The sequence below is a fragment of the Tyto alba genome, unplaced genomic scaffold (assembly GCF_018691265.1).
Source record: "Tyto alba isolate M040663 unplaced genomic scaffold, T.alba_DEE_v4.0 Super-Scaffold_17, whole genome shotgun sequence".
Taxonomy (NCBI): domain Eukaryota; kingdom Metazoa; phylum Chordata; class Aves; order Strigiformes; family Tytonidae; genus Tyto; species Tyto alba.
This window is the reverse complement of record NW_024881279.1, coordinates 20,335,476-20,352,985: the sequence shown is the minus strand read 5'-3', so window position 1 is coordinate 20,352,985 and position 17,510 is coordinate 20,335,476. Positions and strand designations below refer to the sequence as shown.

The window sequence follows — 17,510 nt, the reverse complement described above, 5'->3', positions numbered from 1 at the left end:
ATTGTATTAAACATGTTCCTCTTCGGAGGGTCCTCCAGGTTGCCCACCCACTCAGCCGTATTTAGTCATCTAAAATAATGTTATTTCTCTATACGTCCACATCTGTTTTCACTCTATTGCCAATTGAAATGCTGCTGTATATTCTGTGTGTATTGTGGCTACTTTCCCAGCATATTGAAAATTTACGCAGTGTAAGGGGATTTTACAAGTTCTCAAAAAACATGAAGTATTTTCCCACAGTAGCCACACCATATAATGTCTAAATGAAATGACATCTATTCACAGAATTAAAATGTGCACCTGCGTATGACTTACTGCTTTATTGTGCCTTCACATAGATATAAATAATACTTTAGTTTCTCTTATTTGAGGCCAACGTTTTCTTATAGGGAGCTTATTAAATTGCTTCCTATAATGAACTTCTAAGAATTAAGTTAGCTAGCGTTCTGAATGTCTGGTGAGCAAATTATAATGACTGCTGTTTTGTTTAGGAAACTGTTACAAGCAAAATTTCTGATTTGTGGTGTTCTTAATGTATTCTGTAGCTATCGGTAATCACTGTTGCAGGAAGCTGAGGTGTGAAAGTGCTTAAATGGTGTTTGAGCAGTCGGCAGCTAGAGTAATTCGGCGCGTGTTACATACAACTGCTTATTTCAGATCTTTCCAAGAACTCTGCTTTAGGGAAACTCCCTTAAGACTTCTTGGAATTGAGTGTCTCGACATACATGGTTTCTAAAACCACTTAAAATGGCCAAGTCAAATCTGTGATGCTTTATCTCCTATGCCTTCATTGTTAGTACTGCATTTTAAAATAGCTTGCCCTTGTATCTGTAATTATGTTGGTTCAAGCTACTGATGTCTAAAATCCTCTCCTGTTTCCGAGGGTCACCTCTGTAGCAGCAAAGGAGTTAATGAGTTGCAGTTTGGCTCTCAGATGATAAATCTTCAGCTAAAGCTTGAGAATTGTCTGTCCTTCTTCCTCAAAACCTCTGTCCCATGCTGATCAAGTAGCATAATGAGCGGTCTGCTACCTTCAAGGCAGGAGTCCAAGGCTGGACCCAGCACAGTGTCAGATTTGAATGTTTGAAGCCCAGTTTCCAGTCTGACAATCCGCAATGCACTAGCTGGCCAGAAAAGCTGATCCCCAACTGACAGATGACTTGCTATCTTAATTTCATTAGCTTCCCCACCAAATTGGAAGAGAATGAGAGGGGATGAATGACCTGTCAGCATGTTCCTCTAGAAGCATCTCTTAGTACTTATGATTTAGATAAATTCCTGTGGGTGCAGCAGGTTTGTGTTATGACTATGTATAACTCTCTCCAAATTGCATAACGGGAGACAGTTGATGGGGCAAATGCGTGGAATACAAAGGGGTAGGTTAATTTTCCTTTGGAGCAGACGTGTTTTCCTAGAATTGGGATGTCATAGGCACGCTGCACTTTTGTCTTTAATAAGCATTTCAGTTACTTTTCCAGCCTTGGAGGAGCTGCAGAGTTGCCTGCTGTTGCTTTGAACGTTAGGATTTGGTTACAAATATGCTTTTCCAAACAAACTGGCAGTCGATCAGCTTCTCCCTGGGTTTCCATATGGTATTTGGGGAGGATCCCAGGGAAGTAACTAAATAAATGGCCTGTTCTGGTGCCTATACTGGAAGACAGAAAGCATCCAAGCCTGTCTGAGTACTGCAGGTGTTGGCCTGGAGTTCTGCACATCGATTCTCTTATGATTGTTGTGACGAACTTTCTGTCTAAAATCCCACATTTCTTTGAAACCGGTGTTGGTTGTCTTACAAGGAGTAAAGCTGTTTAAAACATGGAAATCATCCTGGTTCTGCTATGAAATAGTTTGCAGCTTTTAAAGGTGTGTCAGATCTCTTTTCTTAAAATTATCTCTGAGAATGAAAATGTTGAGAATTATACTCCCTCAGATTTTAAGGGGGGGTCGAGGAGGGGAATAAGTTTGGATTATTTGAAATCTTATAGTCCCTGTTCAGTTCTGGTTCTTATCAGGCTTTAAGGTGCTTAGAAGAGGCTTTCATACCGTAAAATCCTTTTTGAGGATGGGTAATGGCGTTTGGCAGGTGAAATGACTGGGTAGGGGAAGTAAGGATCCAAGCACTCCCACCACCTCCCTGTTGGACACAGCAGTTCTGTAATGCCTGTTACTCTGGTGAGGCTGAACGTGGCACCAGAGGAGCTCCTGGTTTAATCTTTGCTGCTCATGTCAGGTGGTCGTGTAAATATGGGGGAGAACTGAATTGTTAACGAAATGTACCTCTCTAATAGCTCCGTTGGAAAGTCTCATTAAGGTTAGTTATCCATAATTTTCACCACTAAACACAGCTTTTGTCATGACAAATTGTAAAAGTCCTAATTCTAATTCATTGTGTTTTGTGTATTTTTATTAGAGGAGAAAAGATATGTTTAAGTTTTATATACTTGAAATTTAAGGATGACGTATGTAAAAGCACGAAGATTGCTGTGTATGTGTTGGAGTAGCCGTGCTCAAGCGTGCAGCCTTGTACCTAACTCCTGATTGTTTCCCCTCTTGTCAGACTATAGAATCAAACTGGCGATGTGGGCGACACAATTTGCAAAGGATTCAGTGCCGCTCTGAAAACAGCAAAGGTGTCTACTGTTTACAGTATGATGATGAAAAGATTATCAGTGGCCTACGAGATAACTCCATTAAGGTAAACACTTTTTTCAGTCTTTTCCCTACAGCTAAGTGGCTAATTCTGCCTTGGAAAGCTAGCTGCTTGTGTTTCCTTGATTTCTCTCATCTCTTGACTGGGGACGGTATTTATCTGTGCAGGGCTTACTTATGAGGATAGGAGGTCTTCAGTAGTCTGGCAGAGTTCTCACCCACACTTTGCTCTGGAAACTTTGGGGACTGCCAGCCAGAGATCAGTACTACTGACCACAAAGAAATGTTTGTGAAATCAGAGTTCACATAACACGAATGAGGACTGCGTGTGCCTTAGCTGTGTCTTTTGTCCTCGCTAGTAGTTTGCTTTCATGCTAATTGTCTGTGGCATTTCCTTTTGCAAAATAGGCTTTTATCTTTTCATGATCATTGGTTATTTCACTGTTCTGTCAAAAACTTGCATCAAGACTACCTTAAGCTAAAAAGGAGGACAAGCCCACTGGTTGGACAGGCTAACTGCCCACAGATTCTTCCTGCTATCTCTACTTTTCTTCCTTCACAGTTGCAGCAATGTTGCAAGTCTTGGATCCATGTTCTTGATCTTGATAAGCCACCATACTTCTTGTTTTTAACAGATTTGGGACAAAACAAGCTTGGAATGTTTGAAAGTATTAACGGGACATACTGGCTCGGTTCTTTGTCTGCAGTATGATGAAAGAGTCATTGTAACTGGATCTTCAGATTCTACAGTGAGGTCTGTGTTAAGTTTTTGCACGAATGTCATTTCAGTATCAGGGAATATTTATGGTAATCTCTGAATATCAGAAAATATCCCTAATATGAATGTGATACTATTATTTCAAAAATAAGATACTCATACTTGGCAAAGCATCACATTCAGTACATTTTTTTTTTCCCCAAATCTCTCATTTTTTTAGTGTTAAGAATTTTGAAGGATTATGACCTGAGTGATTCAAGGCGCATATCCTGAAGTTGTAGAATGGCCAATGCCCAACTATACAATAATGATGTCTTCATTTAGGGTTTGTTGTACTGCCTTCTGACATCTCTTGATAATGAAAGGGTATCTGGTATATGTTGAACACTTCTCTGACTGCAATTTTGATGATACTGAGTTTAAATTATTGTATGAATTCAATGATTGGCAGGTGTCCAATATAAAAACACTCAGGAACAGGTCAGTGGAAGGGGCCCTCTGTCCTCCTGGTGTCTTACATTGATATACCAATGTCAATCTCTATAAAACTTTCCAAAAGTTAAGAGCTGATCTTAACACCCTTCAGGTCCTATAAGTAGTGATTTTACACTTCATGTAAGCTAGTAGGCAGCCCTGGAGGATGCTACATCCCAGTTGCTACTGACATGTGCAAAATCTGAGTGAATGGTGTAAAACTGAAAAAAAAAAAACATATTGGATAGTATTTGTTTTGGTCTGCTCCATCAGTTTATACATCTTGACGATCTTTAGTCATCCTGGAAGAGTTGTAGAATTGTTAAGCAGCTCTTTCTCTTAGCTGTGGTTCCAGCTTAGACTTTTCCTGGCCTCATTGTTCACTGCTGTTAATTAGTGCTTGTGAGTCTGAAATGTGAATTTGGGTACTTCCCCAGCACCCATCTTCCTGCCTTCTCCAAGCCCGAAGGGATGTTAAACCACCAGAGAGCACTCTGCTAGAGATAGTAGCATACTTGTGCATGTTTATGCTTTGTACCATGCATAGCCATTGTCCTTCATTTGGAATGAAATTGTTTTCTTTTGCAGAGTTTGGGATGTAAATACAGGTGAAGTTCTGAACACCTTGATTCATCACAACGAGGCAGTGCTTCATTTGAGGTTCAGTAATGGTTTAATGGTGACGTGCTCGAAGGACAGATCAATTGCCGTTTGGGATATGGCATCACCTACTGACATCACCCTGCGTCGTGTCTTAGTTGGCCATCGTGCTGCCGTTAACGTGGTAGACTTCGATGACAAGTATATTGTGTCAGCATCAGGTGACAGGACCATTAAAGTAAGTTGGCAGAGCCCTAATTTAGGCCTGCGTGCCTACCAAGCTAGAAAAGTTTCTGAGCGTTCTTCAACTCTGAACAGCCAAGGTGTTCGTAAGCTGTTCTGTGCCTTTTCCTTTACCCTTCAGCTAGCTGCTTCCTCTTGCTAGCTGTTAATGTCTTTATGCGCATAACTAGGCTCATAACATTTTTGTGGCTTCTGTCATACAATTGCAAAGAAGTAAAGCCCATTCGCTGTTTGAACTCTAGTCTCAAGATCAGTTTGTTTGTTAAATGTGGCATGTTTTGTGCCTTTTCCCAAGAGGTATTTTTTTATTTCAACTGGCAGTCCTGTTCCAGACGTGAAATTTATCAGCAGTTGCCTTTCCTCACTGTGTCTTCCCAGCAGCTCAACCAGACTTTGCCATGTTTGAAGAATTAAGAGGCGGTATTTGAAGACTGTTACATACCAGAAGATTTGAGTTACCCAGAGTGTATTAATATAACAAAGGCGTTTCTACCCTTCCCTCTCTAGAACCAGAGCGATCTTAGATTGTGCCAAAAAGCTCTTGGCAATTTAATGTCCAAATATCTGCCAGAGATCCTGCTGCACTCGGTGTTGGAAAATGAGCCACTGGATACTCTATGTTACAACTTCAATTACAGTTCGTTAAAAATGGGCAAAGTCAACTGAATCATTTAACGTTAAGAAAGAAGCAGCCACCAAACTTTTATAGGCCATGGGTTTGGCCTCCTCTTACTAGTAGATTGCTAACAATTTCTTTGGTAAAAAAAACATGGGGTTTTTGTGTATGTGATTAACTTCTACTTTTAAAAATGATTACTGACTTACCAAGATTCAAGTGTAATCAAGTTTTTAAAACCCTTTGGGGCGGTCGCTACCACCTGAAAATATTTTATATACACCCCTTGGCCTCCAACTTTTCTCATTGACTCAGTGTGCAGTAGCAGTGCTTGTGGCTCCTGGCACTGGTAGGTCCCCATAGCACCATTATTCCATTAATGCCAGGTACCCACTCTGTGCCCCAAAAATACTGTGCGAGTTTTCGTTTCACTGTCCAGCAACGGTCAGCCTCAGACCTATTCTGTTTATGAATTCATAATGGTTTCTATTGAAATTCAAAAACCTTGTTTGGATGTAATTCTCAGAGGAGCATTTATCTTGTGTTTCACAGGTCTGGAGTACAAGTACATGCGAGTTTGTTCGTACTCTGAATGGGCACAAGCGGGGCATTGCATGCCTCCAGTACAGGGATCGACTAGTTGTCAGTGGATCTTCAGACAATACCATTAGGTGGGTGCCCTCGAGCTGCTTATCAGTGTGTAACTGTGTACATTTCCATGTGTGAAAATAGGATTTCCCCTGACCTTTGATGCTGTTCTGCACTGCTGGATGTGCAAAACATCCTTGGTATGTCTTGCTGTTGGAACAGATGATGGATGAATGAACCTTAACTCAGTGTAAGAGTAAATATATCACATCCCCGTGAAAAAGTGGGACACTGAGGTTTATGTCAAAGGTAACCAAAACTTATCTATTGCTATAATTTATCACCTTGTCTTCTGCTTGGAGAGATGAGGAAGACATTGGTCTCTGGTTTTCTTAATTACTTCTGAACTGCTAATCATTGGTTTATGCAGAATAGAAAAAAAGTATATTAAAGTTTTCCAAGGTAGCTAAGCACCTTTACTTGTGCGTAATTTTAAATGACCAAATTAATTTTGATACACTGCAGCTGCAATGCAAACTTATCTCTGAATCGCATGCAAGGAACGTCTCATGGTTCTCATGCCTGAAGCAAATTATGTGATGTCTCCCACAGAAAACCATTGAGTAGCATGCTTAAATCACTGCGTGTGAGGCTGCGGGACAGTGTTCAACCTGAAGTACTCAAAGACTTTCTCCTCTATTCTCTTCAGGCTATGGGACATCGAATGCGGTGCCTGTTTAAGAGTATTAGAAGGCCACGAAGAACTGGTGCGATGCATCAGGTTCGATAATAAGAGGATTGTTAGTGGAGCCTACGATGGGTATGTTTTTTTTTTGCCTTTCTTAGCAAAGCATTTTCAGAAAGACATTGTGTCTTGTGTTCCCTCGTGTAAGGGTTCTCTTCTGATTTCACTAATGGATCAGTATTTAACTGAATGGCTTCTTGAGCATTTCGGCGCAGCAGGCTGCAGTTTTAAGTAGCCAAGAAACTGCCCTCTTGGTGCTCTTTAACACACTCCTAAACTGTGTTATCACTCAAGTTTGACTTTCCGTAGAAAGTCAACTTCTGTTTGGCTGCAGAGACATCCTTTGTTTCTTCTCTCGGGATTTGCTCCATGCCAGGTCCTGTGTGCTTCGAGTAGCTTAAGCTTTCCATTTTTATAAGACAGCAGCAGTGAAAATGTTTATTGCGAGTGTGAATACATCTTGTGGGGCTCTCAGAAGTCTTGAGTGACCATTTCTGTCGGGTTGAGGGCAAGACCCTTAGCACTTCTGACTTGCTCAGTATTTTCAGTGTAGTGGATTCACGGCAGCTAACATCCATGTCCAAATTCTCCACTTCTTTCTCTGCCTGATCTATACTTCAAGTGAACAGTAGAGTTACTGAAAGCAATTCTTGAAGTGTGTGTGTCTCTAGCCTTTTATTTAGGTTTAGTGTCTCACTGGGGCTGACAGTCCCAGCTTAGTTCCCACTGCAACTTTGCACCGCGTCAGTAGTGCTGTGAACTTTCAAGATCTCCCGCAGTCCCAGGATGGCTTGTGCATACACAGTCCATTTGTCTTTCATAGAACCAACCCACTTGGTCAGTCTCAAAGACATCGCTGTATTTGCTGCTAAGAACAAATACAAAGCTACCTGTGTGTTACGAGACTTAGCACTAGTATTTTAGTGAAAATAGATTCTAACATTTTGGCTGATCCTGATGAATAGCTGTAGTGAAAATCTGGCATGCTTTCCATTGCTTTCAATGTTTCTTCTATGCTTGTACTTGAAACAATGCTTTCATAATGACCTTCTTATTTTACTTTATAGCAAAATTAAAGTTTGGGACTTGCAAGCTGCTCTTGACCCTCGTGCCCCAGCAAGTACATTATGCTTGCGTACGTTAGTGGTATGTAAAATTAATTCATCTGGGGTTATCTGAAATCTTTTATTTGTAAGTCGGTAGCATTTTATTACATTATAGTGGGATAGGTGAGAACTTCAGGATGTTTTATAAAGCCTAGGCTGCTGCTTATTCTAAGAATAAAGAAAAATTTATGTATTGTTATATCCTGAATGGTTTGCATCTGAGCCTAAAAGAAAGATCAAGTTTTTCTAGTTTGAGATTCTTGAATACCCTGAAAAAGAAATCAGCATGAGACTGTATCAAATCATTCTAGTTATTGGTGTTTTTCCCTAATATCATTGTAGAGCTGCCTTTAAATTTCCTCTTATTAAAAAGGGAGGAGTAATCTTATGAGCCTTTCTCAAACCTTTCTCCATAACCCTTCAGTTTGGAAGGAAGAGGTGAAGAGGGAAGGGAGATGGAGTCAAACGGATTACCACAGGAACTCTAATCACTTCAGGGGACTATCTGATTTAAGGCTATTACTTATTACACTTTTCTTATGAGGGTTTTGGTTTATGACAGTAGACTTAATTAAAACTAGATTGGGGAGATGAGTTCATTGCTCTTTTCACTGAAATGTGTGTGAAATTTTACTTCAGGAGTAGTTTGACAAGCTAGTAGCAGCCCAGAGTTGTTGACTATATGTGATGGCAGCTGGCTTATTCAGCATGCGCTTGGCCTTTCCAGCACCTAAAGAAGTACTTACATGGCCAGCAAGGCTTCTAATTTTTCTTCCTATTCAGTGGTACTTGCAGGGAAATGAGGTTTAACTAGTCTTTTATTCCACATGAATGCGGTGTATTTAGTTTTACTGAAAAAGTCAATTCTTTCCCATCTGTGGGTATACTGTAGCTCAGGTTATAGTTTGGAGATCAGTCTGACAGCTTTGGTTAGTTCTCTAATAAAGCGAGCGTACTGAATTTAAATTTATTAAAAATGAATAAGCCAGGACAAGGAGGAGAACCTTTTCTGGGCCTCTGAGTGCTATTTTGAGATTGCTTGAAAGAGCTGACGGAGCACGTATTCCCCCACCTCCCTGTCTTATGGCAGCATTTGAACACGGTCGTCTTGACTAGTAAGTGAGCCGTAATGATCCTTTCAGCAGCGTGTCCTAGGTGAAGCTGCGTTGTGGTGTGCTAGGGCTATACAAAAATGGGGTTAGCAGCAGTGTTGAATGCAAATGTTACATCAGAGAAGGAGCCCAGGCACATTGTCAGTGGCGGCCCATCTTCTAAATTGTTGCTTCTTGATTGATAGGCTGCTTTTGTCTTTAATAATCTCAGCCTCTCTGACGGGCCCCTCCCGGGGAGGCTCAGGGTTTACAAGCGCTGGATTTAGAAGCCATGTGTTTTGCTGAAAAAGGCTTATATAAAAAAAATCAGCTTTTCTTAAATTTGAGCGTAATTATAGCTAAGGGTTTCTTAACCAGGACACCAGGGTTTGAATGCACCCTTCTGTGTCTAGATACATGTGTGAGTACAAATGTAATGAAACGTTACCCTTTTCTTGCCTTGCTAACTGGTTTTGTGTTGCTCACAGGAACATTCAGGACGTGTCTTTAGACTCCAGTTTGATGAATTTCAGATCATTAGTAGTTCCCATGACGATACAATTCTGATTTGGGATTTCTTAAACGTGCCACCCAGTGCCCAGAATGAGACCCGCTCTCCATCTAGAACATACACTTACATCTCCAGATAACAGTCTGCACTTTACTACCCTCAGAAGGTAAGTCTCTCTGTTTTTCTTGGATGAATTATAAATATTTGAAATTATCACGCTGCAGGTTGGCTTAGTTTAAACCACAAGCTGATATTTTCCTTAAGAAATAAAACCTATTTATGCCACTTCTTTCACTATCTAGTCTTTGTATGGTCATGCTTCAGCTTATAAAACTTGTCATGTTATCTTACCCCCTTCTGTAATCCCTCCTGTTTCTAATTGGGCACTTCAGGTTTTCTATGGAAAGCTATTATGTATTCACAGCATTCTTGGAAATTGAGGAGATCTGGTGTATCGCACAGGTGTTCCAGATACCCTGTGAAATCAGAGCCTTTCAGAGCTCTCAATGCCTCTGCTCACTGTGTGAGGCTTTGTAATGAGCATCGTAATGCATGTCTAATAAACTGAACGCGTGTATGACCTTTGGACAAAAGCTCATCAGAAATGAGTGGTTCTGTGATAACCACAAATAGTAGGGAAGGCTTTCAGAACTAAAAATTACATCACGTTAGGCAGCATGACAACTCAGAGCTGTCAGAAATGGTGCGCGTGAACTTTGCCTGTTTTGTTTCCATTTTTCTGTAAGTCAGCTTCGTTTAGTTCTCAAAGCCCAGTGGGTAAAAGCTCCGCTGTAGAGCTGTTTGTTAGGACAGTGGATTCTTTTCCTTATGTCATCTATATTGCTGCCGACACTTGCACTTGAAACTATAAATAGCTGTGAATGCTGGGACTTGGAAGCACAGAAACTGCCTTACCAAAGCAGAGCAGTCGCCCCTTTCTGCAGTGCCCCGTCTCTGCCAGTGCTGAGACTGGATACTTCCAAGGAAGTGGAGACACCGCAGCAAGGGGAGTTAGGAGTGACATTGCCCCAACAGGAAGAATTTATTTTAAGTAGATAATTAATAGTTGTGGGAAAAACTTTCCCCGTCTTCATGTAAGCATGGATTTTCATTATCTATCTGCATGTGCTTACCCCTGCTGCGGCCGTGAGTTCCTCAGGTTTTCCACTCTTTCTGTAGAATCTCTGCTGCTGGCTAGGAAATACCTTCCCTTGTGAACACTTTGTTTCTCTGAGATTCTGGTTCTTAAAAATTAGGTTTCTTTCACCTGTAGGCATTCCTCAGGAAAGCGCTGGCTGCCATTCCTACTACCTGAACTCCTGCTCATTTTAAAAAAAGCCAAGGCAACAGCCTCTCTGGATATGACACTTGGATCTGTTGGCTTGTTGTGTCTCACAGAGGGTCAAAGCAACTGGCTGGCCATTGCTAGGCTGAGTTGCCTGTCTTTCTGAACCTGTAATTACTTAATATAATTAGGCCCATGATGAAGGAAGGAGTCTTAGTTATGATGATGAGCTAGTGTGCAGAATCAGCTGTTAATGGAAGAAAAGATAAAAAGCCACATTTTAAGAACACTGCTGAAAGGGTAGTTTAGTAAAACTCATGGACTTCCTTATCTTGCCTGCAGTAGGACATCAGAAGTCTGAAAAGGCTAAACTGCTAAACTTAATGTTTGTACAGGGTGGGGAAGTGACTAAAGATAAATCCTGAAGCTACCCAGAGTGCCAGGTCCTCCAGCGCTGTTTATCTGTGACTTCCACTTCAAAATTACTGTGTGTAATCCAGGATGACATAGTTGCATCCCTGTGGAAAGCTGGATGCTGTCACTGATGGTAATGTCCCAAGGGAGTTTGTCTTGCTCCTTTTAAGACAGAGATACTGCTATTGGCTTCTGTGCCACCTGGTCCATAGCTGAGTGAACTTCTGCTGTGGAAACTCCAAGGCTTGTTGAAGTTGAATGGCTTTCCCTCTCCGTGGAAAACTCTTTTTCCTCCTTTCTGAGTAATTCTATTTCTTTTCCTCGCCTTTCCAGGCAAACAGAATAGGCTGTGTGAGAAGACTACAGTAGTTTTAGGAACAATCCATATCTATCTTCCAGTTCGTACACCAGTGCTTCCTTCTGTTAATTTATGAGATAATGAGAGATTGACAGGGTGTTTTTTGTTGTTGGTTTTGAAATAACAGAAGTATGTTTGGCAGGCTTCTTTTATTAGTTTTGATTCATGGAAAAGCTATACATAGCGTGTCTTAAGCACAAAAGAAATTAGGACTTGAATAAAATTTATATCAATTCGCTTGACCAGCAATATGCTGGTGTCTGTCTTTCCTCTCTTGCCACATGTGGCCCACAAGACCCACTGTCATTGAGATTTGTCAGTGAAATATGAAATGCCTTTGGCAGTGTGTTCTTCCGTTCGAATTCTGCACACTTGACAGTTTTGCACAGCTTATGTCTGACTTGTCCCATGACACACAACTGAAACCACGCAGGCCTCCATATCCTGGGAGTTGTTGGTGTTGGTAATGACAGTCCCTTAATAATTATTTCCTCTATAGGAGAGATGCTGTGATGTCACTTTTTGACGGGTTTGCCTGACTTCAGAATCCAAAAAACATAAATCTACATAAAATTACGGTCAAACAGCTAATATTTCAGTATGACATTTAATGAAACAGTTTTATATGCTTTCAAACATTATAGTTTTCTGAATTTTGAAGCAGCCCTGTACACTTTTTTACAAGGCTTGCAATGTTATGTCTTTTCAAAGCGGATCATTTTTGACAGTCCTGGCAGTTGGCTGCGAGAGTTTTATTGCTTTCTGTTGAATTCCTGTTGTTTATTGTAACATGATAAAAATTGTTACCATATGATAGTCTAATATCCTTATATTAAGCACTAGGCCTTGGGCTGGGGGGAGGGAAGTCAAGGGGAAGTGCCTAAAGATGTTTTAACCTTTCATGGGAGTTTCATATCAGAAGAGGATAGTTCTCCATAGTCCGTAGAAATGGTTTTGGGAAGTGGCAGGTAAAATCAAAGTTCAGATTTAATTACACTAAGAAGTTGCAGTGTCTCCAAGGAGTCATGCGATTGGAAAAAGTAACCGAAATATAAAAATACTTGAGTTTTTGGTCTGTTTCCTTAAAAACTCATGTATTACTGCAACAGAACTTGCATTCCGTGCAAAACTTGCTCCTCTGCAGTGTGGAGAAGAAAGAAACGTTTTTCTACTGTTGTACACAGGTCACTGTTTCAGTAAATAGTGTTCGGCTCGTAGCGAGAGTAGCCAGCGGTTCACCTCCAGTCCCATGGAGGGCTTTTGATTCTTATTACGTGGATGAAAACTATAGGCCAAGCTAGAGGTGACCCCCCCAGGGACTAGTGCCATTGAGAACCTGAATTCAGAGCATGTTCTACAAGGGAGGCGACGGCCTGTGGAGGTGCCCCTCTCCTCCAAGGAAGGAGATCTAGCACAGGGGGAAGGATTTAAGGGCGAGCACCCCCTTAACGCGTCACATAAGCGTGCGCTCCTCGCAGGTATTTCACTCGCTTAGCTTCAACCCAAAGCGCAAAAGATGGTGTGGGCCTAACCTCTTCCAGATGTCTCCAGATGCTGCTTTTTTGTTATTTGCATCTTCTGCCAGTTCAGCTTGTCTTTTGTCTTTTTCAGGGTTTCACAGTCTTGAACTACTGGATATTTGGCTACTACATGCCTGAAGATGTTGATTGACAACTAAAGTCAGAATTGGTTCTAGATGCTGTGTAGATGCAAAGCAGCACAATTCTATATCTAAATTTCTTAATCTTTCCTGCTCTCAGTGGTCGGTCGTCTTTGAATTTACTGCAGATTCACTGACTTCGAGTAGATGAATTTCAGAAGCCTATCCTTCCCTGCAATGAGAAATCCAAAGCTTCACATGTAAATTGTCCGTAGAAACTGAACTCTGATGGCTTGTTTTTCAGAAATAAAAAGTCAAGAAAGGACTTGGCCTAATTTATATTGCTTTGCACTTTTGTCTGACTTTAAAGAAAAAAACATTCTCCGATGAAATTTGGGTGCCAAACACATACCCAGAATGTACAGAGCTTTGCTTTCAAAGTCACCATTGTCCTTTAGACTTTACTCTCATGACAGATTCAGAGCCTGTTTTGTTTGATAGGAGTGTATGTTGGACTCTTAGAAATGTTTCTGAATCGCTCAGTAATGTTTTTGGATTACAGTTTACTTGTTTCTGCACCAATAATTTCTTTTAAATTAAAGATTACCTGTAATTCAGGCTAGGTTACCTAAACTAGTGTATAGCACTGTCTTTTCCTTTTAACTGTGCTCTGTACTACAGCCGTCCTACGCTTCCTAATGTTTGGTATAGTAAAACCTTTCCACGTGTGCTTGCCTCATTTCAAATACTGTATAAGCATGTAGATATAATGTACATAGCAGCGTAACCTCCGGGTGCTAGGAGTCAGGATTTCCTGACACTACACACTAATACAAAATGTGGTAGCACTTGGCAGCAGGATGTTCTAACTACTGGCACTGTAGGGGTTAATATGAGTTACTTAGACGTTTTCTCTGCAAAAGGAGGTTTTCAGTATTCATTAGGATTTTTTTAATGGGAACTACATATTTTAAAATGTAATTTCTAAACTTTTTAAAAATTAAAAAGTGTTTAATTTATGTTCTGTATCTTATATTTTTGTGCCGCAGTATTTACAGATGTCTTTCTTTTAGCACCAGTAGGTCCTCGCGAACGCCTGCTGATGTCCTCCTTTAGCATTAGTTTGCCTGCTCAATGGAGAAGCTGCCATGGGCCAAAGTTAAATTTATTTATGTTTGATTTGTAACACTTCCTTACGGTGGAGGGGAGGTCCCCTCAAGTCAGTGCTCTGGTTACCATGCTGATTGATTACCGCGCTCGTTTCCCTTTCCGTAGCTTTCCGCCATGACCACCTTGCGATGTCCTGGCCATGGTTCCTCTTCATTAACATGTCCTCATTAGGAACTCTCAGCAGTTTCTTCGTCCGCTGTCACAGTCTCCTGTCTAATTTATGTGATCATAACAAACGCTCCTGCATTTTTCTTACGTCCCAGTAAGACACGGATAAATGCAAACGTGAATATTTTATCTGCGTTAGCCATGTGTGACTACGCCTGTCGGTGGCTTTTCTTTAATGCTTCAGTCTCGCTGAGCGTGAAATCTGCCTGTTTTCCTGGGGAAGACGCGTGCTGGCGCAGCAATGTATTGTCATTCCTTTGATCGTTTGTACGTCGTGTGTGTGGGTTTTTTTGTTTTGTTTTGGTTTTTTTTTTTTTTTTTGTTTTGTTTTTTTTGTTTGTCCTCTGGCAGCACTTCCTCGGGTTTGCATTTTCCCCTTTTACAACCAGAAAAGCTGGGGGATGGCCGATTGCCGAGGGATCGGGGCAGCCGTGCCTGGGCGCATCGTTTCTGTGTCAAGTGAATTCAGAGAAAAGGCGTTCGTCGGGGCGCTACCAGACCGTCACAGAAGTGTGACTTCAGGTTTTCTCCTCTTCACCCTTCACACTGAGAGAGGTGTTGGGATCAGTGTTTAAGTTAAACTCCCATTTACGTGTTACTACAACAATATTTATTTCATCGAGATGACCGAATGTGGTGAAGTACAGAAGATTAAAACCACGCTCCTAAGCGTCCATAAGATCACTTTTTGGTAAGCTTGACAGTAGTTCGTGAAAGTGTCTTACTTTACCCTTCTCATCTAATAGCTTTAATATTAAACTGTTTAAAAAGAAAAATCTCTCGCAGCCCTGAAGAAAAAAGGTATTTGTTTCCGAAGAATGGAGTCCTTTTTTTTAAAAAAATGCATGTGTAAGATTTAAATTCATGTTTTTTCCTTGGGAGATAATGGTATTTGAACATGCAGTCTAAACTTCTTTGTGCTTTGTGTAACATAGCAGTGGACTTTTGTGATTGGCACCCAAGGAACTTGACTCCTGGGATTAATGGTAGTGATCCTGGCTGCGCTCTGGACTTTGTTTGCTAACCATAATTGAGCAACTGTACATTACTGCTACATTAATGTTTCAAAGCACTGGGATAGTCTAATTCTAACTTGTAATTATGTTTGCCAATTATCTGTTTGGAAAGTTGATGTATGAACAGCTTCTTGAAACTGTTAAATTGTACAGATATCGTTCATGATCTAAAGCTTTGTACTGTGGAATGTGCTTAATAAAAAAAAAAAAATTTGAACCTCATTTGTCAAATAAATGGAGAAGTAACGGCGTCCACCCAAGCGTCGGCATCACGCGTTGGTGGAGGCCAGCTCAGCGCGCGTCGCGCTCTCGGAGCTCGTGCTGGGCGCCGGTGCCAGACCCGGCGGGTGCCCTGGCCCGGGCGCTGCCGTCCCGGGGTGGTTTCTTACCCTTTATTACAGCGCGCGCCTGGGGAGGACGCGGTGGAAAACAGAGCTGGGCTGGTTCGCCCGCCTCAGAGCCACTTCGCCCCTCCGCTTTGCCGCAGCGCCTCCGTGCCACGCGGCAGTAGAAGCATCACAAGAAGATTTTTTTTTTTTTTCTTGCTTTATCAAAAATGCAGATATAAATTTTTAAATCTTGCCCATTTCCTTAGTAGCTAAAGCAATGTTCATGCTCTGAGCCCTGTGCAGAGAAAGGGTCTTCCAGTGCTACCTCCGCCTCAAGAAAAGCTTTTTTCCTGGATTTTCCTTAGCTAATGTGCAATGACTAGTTGAGAATAAGTGATTCAAAGATTTTTGTCTTCGCTCTCTCTCCTCTGGTCTTCTGCCGGTACTTTTATTTGTGGGTTAAGTTCTCTTTTAAACTATTTAGGAAGGTGCTGCTGCATGGTTAATGAGCTGCTCCAGTGCAATTCTGAACAATCTGAGCAGAAGTGATTGATGGTGCAGATCCTCTGCTGCTGCCTGGGGCCGTTAGCACGGGGGCACTGGCCAGGACCTTGCTGGCTTGTCGAGGTCCAGGTGTGAGATCAGTGGCGGGTGAAAACGTCGTGTTAAATCATGGCGCTTCAGCCATCTCGGGGAGGGGGGTTGAGACGGCTTTGTACGCCAACGGTGGGGCTCACCAGTGATCTTCTCTTGAAAGTGTTATTTTTGGTACGGTGTATGTTAGAAGCACTAACTTGAAATGTTTGTAAAGGTGCTGTAAACTGTGCTAAGAACATGAACAAAGTTCTGGCTAAATACTAGCAAATTCGGGCTTCAAAAATGTCTCTCTAATGTAGATTCCAAGAATAAAAATCACTTTTTATTCTTGGCCCGCTCTGGACATGTGACAAAATTACACGACAGTGGATGATACTTTTCAAAGCAATGTTACTGCTGCACTTCAGCCAGAGGAAAGCAAGTTAAATCTCATGTTGTCGTGGTCTGAGCCTGGTCGGCAGCCAACCACCATGCAGCAGCTCTCTCTCCTTTCCCTTCCAGCAGTAAGAAGGGACAGAGAGCCAGGCTTGGGGTTCGAGATAGGACTGGGATGGGGAAAAAAATCCCCCCTTTTATGATCACGAGCAAAAGGCAGACTCGTTAGGGGAAGAAAAAAAGAACATACATTTATTACAGACACTAACAACACATAACAGAGTAGGACAGTGAGAAGCATTGCCACATCTTGAGAACACCTTCCCCCCACCCCTCCCTTCTTCCCGGGCTCAGTTTTGCTCCCGATATCTCTACCTCCTCCCCCAGTGGCGCAGGGGCAGGGAATGGGGGGTGCAGTCAGTGCTGCCACTTCCTTCATCTTCGGTGAGGGGAGTGTCCAAAACTTGTTCCCCCTGCTCCATCGTGGTCCCCCTCTCACAGGAGACAGTCCTCCACAAACTTTCTCCAACATGAGTCCCTCCCACGGGCCACAGCGTTCCCCACACTGCTCCGTCATGGGTCTGACTGGATTCCCTCCCACGGCTGCAGCCCTTCCCGAGCTGCTCCGGTGTGGGACTCCCCCGCATGCTGCAATCCTCCCAGCACTGAATTACAGCAGCAGGGCTGCCTTTTCCCATGAGACTCTGGCCTTCTTTGGGCACAGCACCTTGATCATTCCAAGCAGAAGCCATAGGCCATAAACCAGTGTCAGCTCCACCGTAGATCTCCATGGGTGGCAGGGGGGGGCCGCCCTGCCATCTCACCACAGGATACAGGGGGGTCTCTGCTCCGGCACA

The 17,510-nt window shown here is 42.1% G+C and overlaps 1 protein-coding gene across 5 annotated transcripts in view; it reads left to right on the top strand.

The window, feature by feature from the left end:
- FBXW11 (F-box and WD repeat domain containing 11) overlaps nucleotides 1–15,569 on the top strand; it is a 76,890-nt gene extending 61,321 nt beyond the window's left edge. For all 5 annotated transcript variants that reach the window (XM_042790156.1, XM_042790155.1, XM_042790154.1 and 2 more), the window contains 8 exons: nucleotides 2,558–2,695; nucleotides 3,285–3,403; nucleotides 4,430–4,679; nucleotides 5,853–5,971; nucleotides 6,598–6,708; nucleotides 7,701–7,779; nucleotides 9,319–9,507; nucleotides 13,010–15,569. In XM_042790156.1, the coding sequence (XP_042646090.1) occupies nucleotides 2,558–2,695; nucleotides 3,285–3,403; nucleotides 4,430–4,679; nucleotides 5,853–5,971; nucleotides 6,598–6,708; nucleotides 7,701–7,779; nucleotides 9,319–9,480 (978 nt within the window). In that variant the 3' untranslated portion in view covers nucleotides 9,481–9,507; nucleotides 13,010–15,569. The remainder of the gene's footprint in view (nucleotides 1–2,557; nucleotides 2,696–3,284; nucleotides 3,404–4,429; nucleotides 4,680–5,852; nucleotides 5,972–6,597; nucleotides 6,709–7,700; nucleotides 7,780–9,318; nucleotides 9,508–13,009) is intronic.
- Nucleotides 15,570–17,510: the final 1,941 nt, after the last annotated feature.